Below are 15,725 nucleotides of genomic sequence, written 5' to 3' on the forward strand. Positions count from 1 at the left end.
GAAATCACCCCCATTTTTAACCGAAATATGGTCCAAATCCATAGTTACACAGGATTCAACAAGGCAAATGTGCGTAAAGAGAGAAATATACCCAACCTGTTGGACCTGGTGTACATGTTTGTTCAGTGCATTTTAGAAAGGTAACTGAATTTACATTAACAAAATCATAGTATTAAATAGGACAGTTGTGCAACACTGATGTGAACTATGAATTACCAAATACTTCCGACTCTACTGATTCCTATTACAAAAGCAAAATAATTGCAATCTAGTTTAGATGTTGTGGTAAATGTCCAGTATTACCTGAACAGATCTTTACCCTCCTAGCCCTTTTCAAGATCTGGCTTTTCCCCAAGTGCTGGGATAAGATTGGATGGCAGCACATTAGAAGCTTGACTTGGCACTATGTTTTTGTTGTTTTTAATGTTTTAACGTGTTTAGATTTGTAGTTTTAATATGGTTTCATTTGTTGTTTAAACTGTTGATTGGGAGCCATGCAGAGTTGGTTAGAAGATGGTCGGCTGAATGGCTGAATGAATGAATATCTGCAGGTGTTCTCTCTACCTTCTGCCTTGTCGCAGCTATGAGAAAGAAATCACAAGATTTATGTCCATTTTAACTATCAATTATTTATTGCGATGAACCTGATTGCATGATTTGCATTAATTATACTGTAGTTCAGGAAACTAAACCAAGGCGATAAACCAAGTTTAGAATTTTAATTTGTCCCTCAGAAAATATCCATAGAAAATTTGTCCAGGTCTGGAACATGCAGTAGATAGAAAATAGAAATGAAATTTTCGGATTGGGTCCTTCTGAAAGAGGAGAGGAAAATAAATGTACATTATAATCCTCAACCTATTGCCACATTTGAGACTGGAACTTCCATTGCTAAGCCAGGTGGTTAAGTGACTCACACCAGATTTTATTTCATTTTTTTTTGCCATGGTTATTAAGTGGCTCACATGGTTGTTAAGCTAATCCGGTTTACCCCATTGACTTTGCTTGTTGGAAGTCAGATGGGAAGGTCGCAAGTGATGATCACGTAACCACGGAGCGCTGCAAGGGTCATTAACATATGTTGGTTGCCAAGCATCCAAGTTTTGATCTCATGACTATGGGAATGCTGCAACAATTGTTATGTGTGAGGATCAGTCGTAAGTCATTTTTTCAGTGCCACTGTAACTTCAAACCGCTGCTAAATGAATGGTTGTAAGTCAAAGACCACCTGCATTTTGCACCATAGTAGATAATGTTTCAGTTCTTTAAACCTTCATGATGGGGAGTCTGCTAATGTTAACACAGTAATCATTGCAGCGGTCAAAACCTGGGCAATGTTTGCTGAGGCTAAACAAGGTGACTACTAAGGAAGAAGATAACCTAAAACTGTAAGCTAGATAAGGAAGTACAAATAAATAAATAAACCCCCAATTTGAGGGTCTCTTTGTTGTACTTCAAATGAAACAAGGTTGTTTCGTTCTGGGTATGGGTCCAAACAAGTAGCAATGAACCAAAATACCAAAGGTATTCAAGAATTCAGAAAATTCAAAAAGGGGTATATTTTTCCCCCCACAGAATTGTAAGAACTTCGGGTGTTTACTGTTAAGCTCTTGAAATGTATAACAAAGAAAGATTTGCTTTAATGAGCTTGTGAACACAGGGAGCTTAATACAGTCCCCATCACTCTCAGATTCCCTCCCCCCTGACTATTCAGAAGACAGGCAGGCCTTCTGCAGCAAAAAGCTGACCAAAGAATTTTTTTTTGTATTGTCAGTGTCCAGCTATGCTTAAACTATATTGGTTGTCCATATACCACTTGTTTCATGCCTTTGAGTCAGCCTCGAACCCTGGAAACTGCTTGGATGGGTCTTTGCCCAATTCTTGGCAAGATTTCAGAAGTGGTTTGCCTGCTTCCTAGGTCTGAAAAACAGTGACTGGCTCAAAATCACCCACTGACTAAGACAAGAGTAGAACTCAACATCTCCTGATTTCTAGACTGGTGACTGAACCCCTACACCAAACTAGCTGTCATATTGTGTGTGTGTGTGTGTGTGTGTGTGTGTGTGTGTGTGTGTGTGTAAGACAGAAAGAGAGACAGACAGAGTGAGAGAGATAAAAACACAAAATAATGCTTATCCAGCAAATCCAGCAATAGGATCTGAAGTTTGTACAGGATGGACAATATGTAGCTATTTTTTGGGGGGGGGAAACTGTGAAAATACAGCTTTCATCATTATTCTCCATGCAGTTAAAAGCACTTGGCTGGAAGACAACTATGGAGAGGAAAGGCAAGCTTATTATACTCGTTTAGCTGGAAGTTGGGGTGTGTTAATGAGGAGGGGGTTCATTAGTATTATTTCTTTTATTATGATTGTTTTTAGTTGTATATGTCTAAGGTTTGGCTTCTCTTTGTCTTTTCTATGTTTGTTCTGTGTTACTTTAGTGGAAGTTAACCTTTAGCATTTAAAAAAGTTAGTTTTTTTCTATTATGAATAGATTTATTCCGGTTTTCAAAATGTGACCTTTTCCATGCAGATATACCCAAGTCTATTTTGAATCATTACATCTTTGAAGGATGCACCATAAAACATGAGGCCTCCAGATCCTTCCCACAAGACCGAAGCAAATATGGATTGAACAAACATGTGAGGGAAGATGATTTCAAACACCAGGGCAGGCCTTCATTATTTACATTTATAACATATTTTGTCTTCTTTCCTCATTAAAGGCACATCCCCAGGGAAGCAGAGAACCATTAAAAGGCCATTTATGATAAACTGGAACAGATTGATTGAATAGATGGCTCAGCAACTTCAGCCTGGACAGGGATGTGGGCATTGAAAGCTGATAAAGCTCAGGGCCGGCTGAAGGAAATTCCACAGCCAAGGAGATGGAAATGAGCTTGTAGTCTCTCTTTGGCTGAGCAGAGCACCTCACTGGCAGATGTATTAGTCTCAAGGGAGCTTGTCCATTGAATCTTTAACTGATGGGCAGATGCATAAGAGTTCAGCACTCGCATCAGATATTCATATTTTAAGTCATGTATGGTTGTGCGTGCAGAGAATTTTATAAATGCTGTACAAAGGGATGACAAGCTAACAATAAGGGGGGGGGGAAAGAAAGTTGCAGGGGTTGTTTTTTTCTTCCTGAGCAAAGAACACAATGTCCTTGAAAGCTGGAGAAGAGCCACAACATCCATTTCCTTCCTAGTATCAGCCTGTTTCTTTCAGGATTATCTGTCATGGCTCTCTACAATCAGCAACAGCAATACCATCTTAACTGCTAGAACCAAGGTCGAGGAGAGAGAGAGAGAGAGAGAGAGAGAGAGAGAGAGAGAGAGAGAGAGAGAGGGAGAGAGGGAGAGAGGGAGAGGGAGAGAGAGAGAGGGAGAGAGGGAGAGAGAGAGAGAGAGAGAGAGAGAGAGAGAGAGAGAGAGAGAGAGAGAGAGAGAGAGAGAGAGAGAGAGAGAGAGACCACCACATCCTTTGGTAAAATATGAGGAGAAAAATGTTTTCCTGCCAATGATACAACTTTCATTAATATTAACTTTTCACAGAATTGTCATTCTTGAGGGAAATTCTACTAAAGTGGCTTTTCCTAGCCTGTTACTCTCTGCTATATTAATTATAATTCCAAAGATATTTTACTCCCTGAAAGCAGACCAAATTGTTCCTCACCATTATCGAAACAAATATTTACATACTGCACCTTTCAGACATTGGCTTCTTCCTTCCTTTTCTCTTTCACTCTTTTTGCCACAGTCTGGCTCTCTCCAAATGCACTAGAGCAGGGGTCTTCAAACTTGGCCCTTTTATGACTTGTGGACTTCAACTCCCAAAATTCCTCAGCCAGCATGCCTGGTTGAGGAATTCTGGGAGTTGAAGTCCTCAAGTCATAAAAGGGCCAAGTTTGAAGACCCCTGCACCAGAGCCATAAGTTCTATCTTGCATGGCCACTGGCTCACGAGCCCACATGAAGGAAGCAAGAGATCTACTCCTTTCAACATCTTCCGACTTTGCATATCCAGTCTCTGATCTGTAGTCTCTGAATCCCAAGCAGCATCTTGGTAGTTGAGTACTTTGAAGAGTAGAAGGACTGTCACACTGCAAAATCAGGCTTTCCTAAGCATCAGAATTATGAAGAGCGCTAGCTGAGGTGGGAACTGGGCATGTTAGTAAACTTTTGAAAACTTTATAAAACATAATCAGGCTGGTGACAATATACATTTTAACCTGTCTTCAAACCTCATCTGTGTCAGAACCTGTGACTGAACTGCTTTCTTGCATACATCAAGCTTAACTTAGATCTCTGCTATTCTTCTAATCTTCTCTATTAAGCAGTGCTTCTTGGCTTCAGATCCATGGTGCAACTGGTCTAAGCCTTCGGCTCTAGATCTCTCTTTGCTGGTTTTGACACTGACTATGTCATCATCCTTCTCTTTCAATCCCTGCAGTCTCATGGGATGGAACATAGACTTCCCATCCAGAATTAAGTTTGGAAATTCTGTGTTCTTTTGCAACATATCAGGGGTTGCCACAAAGAAGAGGGAGAGAAGGAGAGAAGCAACCTAGAACTAAGAAGTTAGAACAATTAATCAGTGGAACAACTTGCCTCCAGAAATTGTGAATGCTTCAACAATGGAAGTTTTTAAGAAGACACTGGATAACCATTTGTCTGAAATGGTATAGGGTTTCCTGCCTAAGCAAGGGGTTGGACTAGAAGACCTCCAAGATTCCTTCCAACTCTCCTCTCCCATTACACAAACCTGGAGGGCAAGACCTGTACATTTCTTTATACAGGTAGTCCGTGGATTATAGCCATAATTGAGCCTAATCATAAAATGTACCACCACCACCTCCCGAAGAAAAACCCTGGATGTGGCCCCTTTATTAAAAATCTCAAAGGATGCCAACCCAATTCAATTCAGCTTTTAAATCTATTGTATGTTGCAAACTTAAAACACTGTCATTTTAGACCACTATAAGCCTGCTTGGGAAAATATTGCTTTGAAAGGTTGTGGGGTATTGAACAAAATAAAGTTATGAAAATAAAGTTCAGTGAGGAATGATGAAATGATATCCTGTAAATCAAAGGAGACATTACGGTTGAAAGGCAGCTGGCTATTGGATCCAGACTGCCAAAACCCTCCAGATGAAGGAGAGATCTTGAGATCACCCAAATGTACTCTGAACAGCTGCTTAGAAACATGGCAGAAACTGTTATTTTTTGTGGTCAGATGGGAATTGTGGGATTCCATTATGCTCTGAGCCATTAATGTAGCCTCTGGAGTGGGGGGAGGCTCACAATTCAACAAAACCTCATCCTTTTAATCATTTTGGAGCTTACTTTTGTTTCTTAAATGTTTGTTACAGATTTGACAAACCTTCAGAACCACAAGTTTGGCACTCTCTGGGGAGTTTCTCTTCGATCCATAGAGAAATTTATACCTCTATAATTTTAACAGTTTCTTTTTCACAATATACAAGAAAAAGAGCAATTACAGTGTGGATTTTAGAACATTTTAAAATTCAGATTAAGGCAGGGGTCCCCAACCCCTGGGCCGTGACCTTGAGCCACTACTGCAAGCAGTGAGTGGGCACGTCTGCGCTCCATTTGTGTGAGTGGCGGGTGTGCATGCATGCCATTTAGGCAAATGGAGCTGCACACGTGCGTTTGCCTACCATATGTGTAGAACTATCCCCTCTCCTCCCAATAGAGAGAGAGCACCCATAACAATTTTAAATGAAAAGTTTAATACCTGGGTAGAAGAGGATCTCAAGTTATTTAACTTGATAATAGAATAAAAAGGTATTAAAGAGGAAAAAGCCCGGCTTTTTAAGATTTTAAGGTGGATTTAAAATTTTCAACTAACATGAAAGACAGGTAGATATTGGATTTTCAAATGGAATTGAATCATGAACTTAAAAATGTAAAAAATGTATGCAAATAATAAACCGAAGAGTGTTGTGGATTTTCTTTTAAATATAACGGACTATAAGGGATTTACTGGAGCTATACTACTTCACTAGAACTACAAAAGGACTTTGATAAAAGATGGCAAAAATTTTGAGAAGAGAGAAAGCAGATGTTAGACTTGTTATTTGTGGGACTTAAAGATTGGTGGCAGAAAAAAGAAAAAATATTGGTTCATTTGATTATAGTTAAAATAATGGCATATAGACATGTTTTTTTTAATTGGAATTACATAATGATAGTTATTTTTGCCCCTTCATGGATTACTGCCTTGTCGTGGCGAAGGGGCTTGCGTAATTCAATGAAGCTATGAGCTATGCCGTGCAGGGCCACCCAAGACGGAAAGGTCATAGCAGAGAGTTCTGACAAAACGTGATCCACTGGAGAAGGAAATAGCAAACCACTCCAGTATCTTTGCCATGAAAACCCTATGGACAGTACCAAAAGGCAAAACGATATGACGCTGAAAGATGAGCCCCTCAGGTCAGAAGGCGTCCAATATGCTACTGGGGAAGAGCAGAGGGCTAGTACTAGTAGCGCCAGAAAGAATGAAGCGACTGGGCCAAAGCCAAAAGGACGCTCAGCTGTGGATATGTCTGGTGGTGAAAGGAAAGTCCGATGCTGTAAAGATTTTTTCTCCATAGGAACCTGGAATGTAAGATCCATGAATCAAGGAAAGCTGGACGTGGTCAAACAAGAGATGACAAGACTAAACATCGACATCTTAGGTATCAGCGAACTAAAATGGACAGGAATGGGTGAATTTAATTCAGATGACCATCAGGTATACTACTGCGGACAAGAATCCCTCAGAAGAAATGGAGTAGCCTTCATAGTCAATAAAAAAGTAGGAAAAGCAATACTGGGATACAATCCTCAAAATGACAGAATGATCTCAGTTCGAATCCAAGGCAAACCATTCAATATCACAGTAGTCCAAGTCTATGCCCCAACCACCGGTGCTGAAGAGGATGAAATTGACCGGTTCTATGAAGCCCTACAGCACCTTATAGAACTAACACCCAAAAATGATGTCCTTATCGTCATGGGGGATTGGAATGCTAAAGTAGGAAGCCAAAAGATAACTGGAATAACAGGCAAGTTTGGCCTTGGAGTACAAAATGAAGCAGGGCACAGGCTGATAGAATTTTGTCAAGAGAATACGATGGTCATAGCAAACACTCTTTTCCAACAACCCAAGAGACGGCTTTACACATGGACATCACCAGACGGACAACACAGAAATCAGATTGACTATATGCTCTGCAGCCAAAGATGGAGAAGCTCTATACAGTCAGTAAAAACAAGACCAGGAGCTGACTGTGGCTCAGACCATGAGCTTCTTGTTGCAAAGTTTAGGCTTAAATTAAAGAAAGTAGGGAAAAGCGCTAGGCCAGTCAGGTATGAATTAAATCATATCCCTGCTCAATATACAGTAGAGGTGACAAATAGATTTAAGGAATTAGATCTGATAGACAGAGTGCCTGAAGAACTATGGACAGAGGTTCGCAATATTGTACAACAGGTAGCAACCAAAACCATCCCAAAGAAAAAGAAATGCAAGAAAGCAAAATGGCTGTCTGAGGAAGCTTTGCAAATAGCTGAGGAAAGGAGGGAAGCGAAAGGCAAGGGAGAAAAAGAAAGATATGCCCAATTAAATGCAGAATTCCAAAGAATAGCTAGAAGAGATAAGAATGCCTTCTTAAATGAACAGTGCAAAGAAATAGAAGAAAACAATAGAATAGGGAGGACCAGAGATCTTTTCAAGAAAATTGGAGAGATGAAAGGAACGTTTCATGCAAAAATGGGCATGATAAAGGACCAAAATGGCAGGGACCTAACAGAGGCAGAAGAGATTAAGAAGAGATGGCAAAATTACACAGAAGAACTATACAAGAATGAGCTTAACGTCCCTGACAATCGCAATGAGGTGGTCACTGACCTCGAGCCAGACATCCTAGAATGTGAAGTGAAGTGGGCCTTAGAAAAGCTGAGCAACAACAAAGCTAGTGGAGGTGACAGTATTCCAGCTGAGCTATTCAAAATCTTAAAAGACGATGCAGTAAAAGTGCTACACTCAATTTGCCAGCAAATTTGGAAAACTCAACAGTGGCCACAGGATTGGAAAAGATCAGTTTACATTCCAATTCCAAAGAAAGGCAGTGCCAAAGAATGTTCAAACTATCGCACCATAGCACTCATTTCACATGATAGTAAAGTTATGCTTAAAATTCTACAAGCTAGACTCCAGCAGTATGTGGATCGAGAACTACCAGAAGTACAGGCAGGATTTCGAAGAGGCAGAGGAACTAGAGATCAAATTGCTAACATACGCTGGATCATGGAGAAAGCTAGAGAGTTCCAGAAAAACATCTACTTCTGCTTCATTGACTATGCTAAAGCCTTTGATTGTGTGGATCATAACAAACTGTGGCAAGTCCTTAAAGAGATGGGCATACCAGACCATCTTATTTGTCTCTTGAGAAACCTATATGCGGGCCAAGAAGCAACAGTGAGAACTGGACACGGAACCACTGATTGGTTCAAAATTGGGAAAGGAGTCCGGCAAGGCTGTATACTGTCGCCTTGCCTATTTAACTTATATGCAGAGCACATCATGAGAAAGGCAGGGCTAGATGAATCAAAAGTTGGAATTAAGATTGCCGGAAGAAACATCAACAACCTAAGATATGCAGATGATACCACTCTAATGGCAGAAAGTGAAGAGGAACTAAAGAGCCTCTTGTTGCGAGTGAAGAAGGAGAGTGCAAAACTTGGGTTGAAACTAAACATTAAGAAAACCAAGATCATGGCATCTGGCCCTCTCAATTCCTGGCAAATAGATGGGGAAGAAATGGAGGTAGTGACAGATTTTATTTTCCTGGGCTCCAAGATCACTGCAGATGGGGACTGTAGCCAAGAAATTAAAAGACGCTTGCTCCTTGGGAGGAAAGCCATGGCAAATCTAGACAGCACACTAAAAAGCAGAGACATCACCCTGTCAACAAAAGTGCGTATAGTCAAGGCTATGGTCTTCCCAGTTGCAATGTATGGCAGTGAAAGCTGGACCATAAGAAAGGCTGAGCGCCAAAGAATTGAAGCCTTTGAACTCTGGTGCTGGAGAAGACTCCTGCGAGTCCCTTGGACTGCAAGGCGATCAAACCGGTCAGTCCTAGAGGAGATCAACCCTAACTGCTCTTTAGAAGGCCAGATCCTGAAGCTAAAACTCAAATACTTTGGCCACCTAATGAGAAGGAAGGACTCACTGGAGAAGAGCCTAATGCTGGGAAAGATTGAGGGCAATAGAAGAAGGGGACGACAGAGAATGAGGTGGCTGGATGGAGTCACTGAAGCAGTAGGCGTGAGCTTAAATGGACTCCAGAAGATGGTAGAGGACAGGAAGGCCTGGAGGAACGTTGTCCATAGGGTCGCGATGGGTCGGACACGACTTCGCAACTAACAACAACAAGTTATTTTTGGCAATGTTTAATTGGATGCAATGGATTAAATTGTAAGGCTGTTTTGTGTAATAGCAAGCTAGAAAATGGGGGGCAGTGAGTTCAAGTCCCACCTTAGCCATGAAAGCCAATTGGGTGACTTTGGGCCAGTTACTCTCTCACAACCCAACCCACCTCATAGGGTTGTTATCGTGGGGAAAATAAAAGGAAGGTGTGTTGGATATGTTTGCTGCCTTGAGTTACTTGTTTAAAAAAAGGTGGAATACAAATAAATTAATAAAATTTTTTAAAAAATTGGAATTGGATTTTGATTATTTGAAGAGAGGGATCAGAGAATTTGCTTAAATGGAAATAGAGACGTAATATGAAAGTTGTTATTTCTGTTAGCCCTTACTGGATTTTTGCTGATTAATAAGGAGAGATCTGTTTGTTCTTCATTTTAAAAGGATGTGCACACACACGCTTCTTCTGGGATAAAAACAGGGAGATCCAAGGACAGGTAGGAGCAGGGTGCAAAGGCATTCTATTCTCACCAGGATCCTTTATGCTGGCACCCAAATTTAAAATGGCCGCAACGCAGAGGTGCTTTGCTGCTCTTTTGGAGGGGATGTCTTTTTTCAATTTCCCCGTCTAGTCAACAGCTCTAACATTCCCTGAAAATCTGCCATATTAATATTCATCAAGAGAAAATATTTTTTCATTTTCTTTTTCAAAACCTATCTCTCTGGGGCACTCTGGTTCCTGGAAATATTGATTGATTGATTGATTGATTGATTGATTGATTCATTCATTCATTCAAGATGTTTCTGTGGCCACCCAACTCACAGCTGCCATTCTGGACAACTTGCAAAGGGTTTACTTTAAGAGAACAAAAAAAGAACCAACAGGAGTAAAAACAGTAAATGCAGCTGAACCAAAGCATAATAATATTTTATGTTCCCAAACCATTGCAAGATGGGCTCATCCAACACCTTGGCCCAATGCCCGGGGAAGAACCAAGTCTTCAAGGCTTTTTTTTGGGGGGGGGAATCCAAATTTAAATAAGAGGTTACTATTAATATTCAGCCTTAGAACCAGTTTTTTTTAATGCCAATGATTGATTGTGGTATAATTCAAGAATCTCCAGTCATATCTAAATTCTATGAAAGCACACAAAAAGACATAAACAGGCAATGTGGATTATATCTCTGAAAAATCTTTGCACTTCTATAATGACAGGAGTGATGGAAGTCAAAAATTGCTTAGACCCACATTAAGGAAACTGTCTTCCAAAACTAATTGCAGGCTCTCAATGGCCCTAAACTAGCAGGGAAATAAGAACCCAGGTGTTTGTCCTTATAAATGTGCCCATTACCTTCAGGAGATGCTGTGCTGTGTAGAATCCAGCTGGTCCACTGCCTACAATACATATTCGAGGTCTGAACTCAGCTGTGGAATGAAGCCGCTTGATACCTGAGAACAGATTTGCAAGAAAAAGAAATCACATACAGATAGTCCTTGACTTACATTTTGTTTAGTGACCGTTAGAAGTTGCACTGAAAAAAAAGTGACTTATAACCATTTTTCACACTTACATGACCGTTGCAGCATCCCCACAGTCACATAATCAAAATTTGGATCCTTGGCAATTTACTTCATATTGATAATGGTTGCACTGACCTCACTGCATGATCTTTTGTGACCTTCTGACAAAAAAAGTCAATGGAGGAGCCAGATTCACTTAACAACAACACTGTTACTTAACAACTGCAGTGATTCACTTAACCTCTGTGGCAAGAAAAGTCATAAAATGGGGCAAAAGTCACTTTACTATCTTGCTGAGCAACAGAAATTTTGGGCTCTATCGTGGTCGTAAGTTAAGGACTACCTGTAGTCCTCCAGGTTTAGTCTGGAAGCTGCTGGAATAATCTACCAGAAAAATAAGATAAGGTCTGAGAGAATGAGAGTAAAGAGTAAGCCAGGAAGAAGATATCTTTACAACAATGGCCCTCTGCCTCCAAATTCCAATCCAGACAGCTGGTGATCCCGATTCTCTAAGTTTCCTGAACTGAAAAAAATATGGTACAAGCCAATGTGCCCACAGTAAAAAAAATGGCAATAAAGATTATCTTATTCATCTTGCCATGATAAAATAACATAGTCTTTGGTCTGCTTAATGCACCAGGCATGGTTTTCTATGATTTAACTTAGTTAATATATTTTCTAGGTGAAATGGTTGCTTTGAGTATGACGCCAAAACATGAATTTCAAGGATGTTTAAAGTCTGAACCAAGCATGAAATAAAACTTTGTTGTTTCAAATGGTATTGAGTGTCTCAACAGTTCCGATTAGAATGGGGCAGATGTTGTGACTGACTTAGTTTTCCCCCAAAAAACGTTTGCCATCTTATCTGCAGGGACTACTGATATACCTGTTGTTATAATGCAAGTTTAGACTGACTGTCTTCTGGCAGTTGTTGCACACTTGTTTGCAACTCTGTGACCTAATAGACCTTAGTTCCGCAGATTTTTCTGTCAATACTACTTCTGATTTTTCTAAAGATCACATATTATACAATAATTCTTGGTTTTGCATTATTTTTAGTCATTGCCAATACAGCCTTGAAACAATTCCTGCAATAAGTAAACGGGAGATAATTCCATACTGCTGTTTTTCTCCCATCATGTAATATTTAGTTATTAGTTTTACTTTTGAAATGCATTTATATTTCTGCATAGTTTTATATTATAGACAAGAAATGAAAAAGATAAGAAACAGAAAGATAAGATAAAAATGTCAGCTGGTTCAGTTTTAAATCATTATGAAAACTGAATTATAAAATATAAATCAAAATATACAATCTCTAAAAAATGCTATCTACACAGTCAAATAAAATGTTAGCACAAGTTTGGAACACCAATTGTTACTTAACTTATGAAATCCGTCTGATCATCTTACTATTTTGTATCATTGCACGACTGTACTCTGGTGTTTATATTATCCAGTGCAGTGCAAATTCCTTGGCAATGTGCTTATCCTTGACAGTATATTCATTCATAATCATACTCCTTATGTGGTGTACTTTAACACTAACGCTACTGCTGGTATAAAAACTTTCAATCATTACAGCTAAAAAAAAAATCCAGAGGCCAGAAATCATTGACTCAAATCAGAGATGTGAAGGTCTAGACATGACAGCCTTTTTTATCCAGTGCAACAACCTTGACATTTATTTATTTTTTTACTATAACATGCAAAGAAATGCCCAAGTATGTTGCTAAAAAAAGAATCTTACAAATACTCCTTCTATCGTTCATTCTCTGCCTCTGGGTATCAAGAAATTGATGATGCCATGGGAGAAAAGAATAGTTCACATATAATCTTTACTTGTTACTTGAGCTTAAGTTCTTTTAGAACTTTCTTTTTTTAAAAAAAAATGTTTTGATTTTTTCCATACATTCAGCAGTATTTATTCAACAAACGTGCTCTCTGAGTTTACATTCGCTAATACATATTTAGTTCCTAATCCTTTATTCTTTCCTCTAGCCATCGATAAAATAAGTCCCAAGTTTGATAATATTCTGTTTCTTCTTTTTCTTTCAGTCTCAGTCAGTCTATCCATCTCCGTGCATTTTAATATTTTTTTTAATTATTTCTTCATCTGATGGTATTCCTTCATTTTTTCTAATATGGCGCAAATATAATTCTTGCCGCTGTTGTAACATGCAAAGTCAAATATATGCTTTGTTTACCAGTCTTTTCTGGCATTATACCTAATTTTAAAAGTTCAGGTTTAAAATCTACATGTTCTCCCAACACTTTTTCTAGCCAAGCATGTATCTTTATCCAATAACTCTTTGCTTTGGCACATGTCCACCAAACATGGTAATAAGTGCCTGACTTCTGTTTGCATTTCCAACATCTGACATGTTTTTAAACATTTTTGCTAGTCTTGCTGGTGGCAAATGCCATCTATAAAGCATTTTATATAAATTTTCTATGTAGGAAGTTGACATTGTCAGTTTATAATTTCTTTCCCATAAATTTTGCCATTTTTCTAATTCTATATTATATCCAAAAAAATTTGCCCATCTTATCATTGTTTATTTAACTTGTTCACTTTCCATTTTCAAAGTTAATAAAAAATTATAATTTTTCTTAGTTTTTCATCAGAAGTTAACGTCTTATCAAACAAGGTTTGCTCCTTATAAAAACCATACAATTTAACATCTTTATCATATCTAGTTTGCATTTGTAAATGTGCCCACCATGATAAATGGATACCCTGATTTTCCATTTCTTGTTTAGATTTTAAACAATTCCTTTCAGAGTTTAAAATATCTCTATATGTCCAGATTTTTTCAAAGTCAATTAAATTTAGGTGTACAAATGCTTCCATTGTTGACAACCACCCAGGAATTTTCAGATATATTTTAAATTTCATTTTTTCCCATTCATTTCTTATATAGTGATTTTGGAAGTAATTATGAATTTTATTTTTCCCGTACCATAAGAAAGCGTGCCACCCCAATTGTAAATCATGCCCCTTCAGATATAACAACCTTTTGTTTCTAAGAATTATCTGTTCTTTTACCCATGTTAATACAGATGCTTAGTAATATGAAACCCACTCTGGTAAACCCAAACCTCCATTTTCCTTGGCATCTTGTAACATTTTTATCTTAATTGTAGCCTTGCCAAATAAATTTCAAAATCAATGAATTTAAACCTTCAAAGAATTTTTTCTCAAGTTTTATAGGTATTGTTTGGAATAAAAATAAGATTTTCGGTAATATATTCATTTTCACTATAGAAATTCTTCCTAATAGTGACAATTGCCAGTTTTTCCATTTTTTCTAATCCACTTTTATTTGATTCAATAGTTTTGTATAGTTATCTCCTTTGATCGTTGAACATCTTGCTGTTAAGTATATTCCCAGATATTTGACCTTTTTAACTATTTGTAATTCTATTTTTTCTGACATTTGTTTTTTTGTCCGAAAGATTTTTTTACTATTACTTTAGTTTTTTTCTCTGTTTATTTTCAGCCCTGCTATTTCTCCATACTGTTCTATCTTTCCCAGTAGTTTAGGAATCATCTCCAAAGGTTCTTCTAAAATAAATACCAAATCATCAGCAAATGCTTGTAAATTGTATGTTTCACCTTTTATTTCTAGTCCTTTAATTTCTGTATCTTGTCTAATATTTCTATTTAAAACTTCCAAGGTCAGAATAAATAACAATGGAGATAATGAACATCCTTGCCTTGTACCTTTTCTTATCTCAAAGTTCTCTGTATAATCTCCATTCACAATCACTTTTGCTGTTTGTTTATTGTATATTGTTTTAATCATATTTATAAAGTTTTGTCCAAAGTCCATTACTTTTAGTTGCTGAATCATAAATTGCCAGGAAACATTATCAAATGCCTTTTGGGCATCTAAAAATATTAGTGCCAATTGTTTCCCTGAATGTAATTCATAATATTCCAGTATATCCATTATTATTCTTAAATTATTTTTAATTTGTCCCTTTGGTAAAAAAAACCATTTTGATCTGAATGTATAAATTCAGTTAAGAATCTTTTCAGTCTCTCTCCTTTTAGAACTTCCATTCACCTTTATGTTGGAGGGAGAAAAATATTGAGAAAAACTTGGGCTGCAAGAAAAACATATTATTCCACGATAGACAAAGTAAATCCAAACTGCTTGCTGGAAGCACTAGAATGAAGCTCAAGTTTAAATATTTTGGACACATGATGCAAAGGCAATACTAAAGTCATTGGAGAAGACTCCTGGTACTTCTGAAAAATGGAAGGCTGAGAGAAGATTAGATGATTAGGTACAATCAGTGAACTCACAAGCAGGAATTTAAAAGAATTTAACAGGAAATTTTAAAAAAGAGTTACTGATAGACTATCTTAGAGAAATGGTGTCCATTGAGTCACACATGAATTGGAAATAACAGGACAATATTAGTTTCCTTCAGATAGTTTGCACAATAACTGCTGTAATTCCCAGGAAAATAATTATTTCAGAAGAGAAAGGATTAAATACTGGCTAAATACTGGCAGGAGCTAATCAAATGGGGGATTATACACCTGATATTCTCACTGCTATATTACTCACAGTCAAAGTCAATAGGGAAGCCAAATCCATTTAACAACCATGATACCAACTTAGCAATGCAGTGATTCACTTAACATCCATGACAAGAAAGATCATAAAATGGGGCAAAACTCACTTAAATGAGTTTTGTCTCACTTAGCAACAAGACAAAAATTTTGGGCTCCATTATGGTTGTATGTTATTCTGT

General features: G+C 38.0%; 1 protein-coding gene across 1 annotated transcript in view; it reads right to left on the reverse strand.

The window, feature by feature from the left end:
- The window catches only part of FDXR (ferredoxin reductase), a 35,939-nt gene that overhangs the window by 17,662 nt on the left and 2,552 nt on the right, over positions 1-15,725 (reverse strand). Inside the window, exon 2 of the mRNA XM_081316457.1 lies at positions 10,786-10,883. Within this exon, the coding sequence (XP_081172583.1) occupies positions 10,786-10,883 (98 nt within the window). The remainder of the gene's footprint in view (positions 1-10,785; positions 10,884-15,725) is intronic.

This window comes from Vipera berus (assembly GCF_964194415.1).
Source record: "Vipera berus genome assembly, chromosome: 2".
NCBI classification, from domain to species: domain Eukaryota; kingdom Metazoa; phylum Chordata; class Lepidosauria; order Squamata; family Viperidae; genus Vipera; species Vipera berus.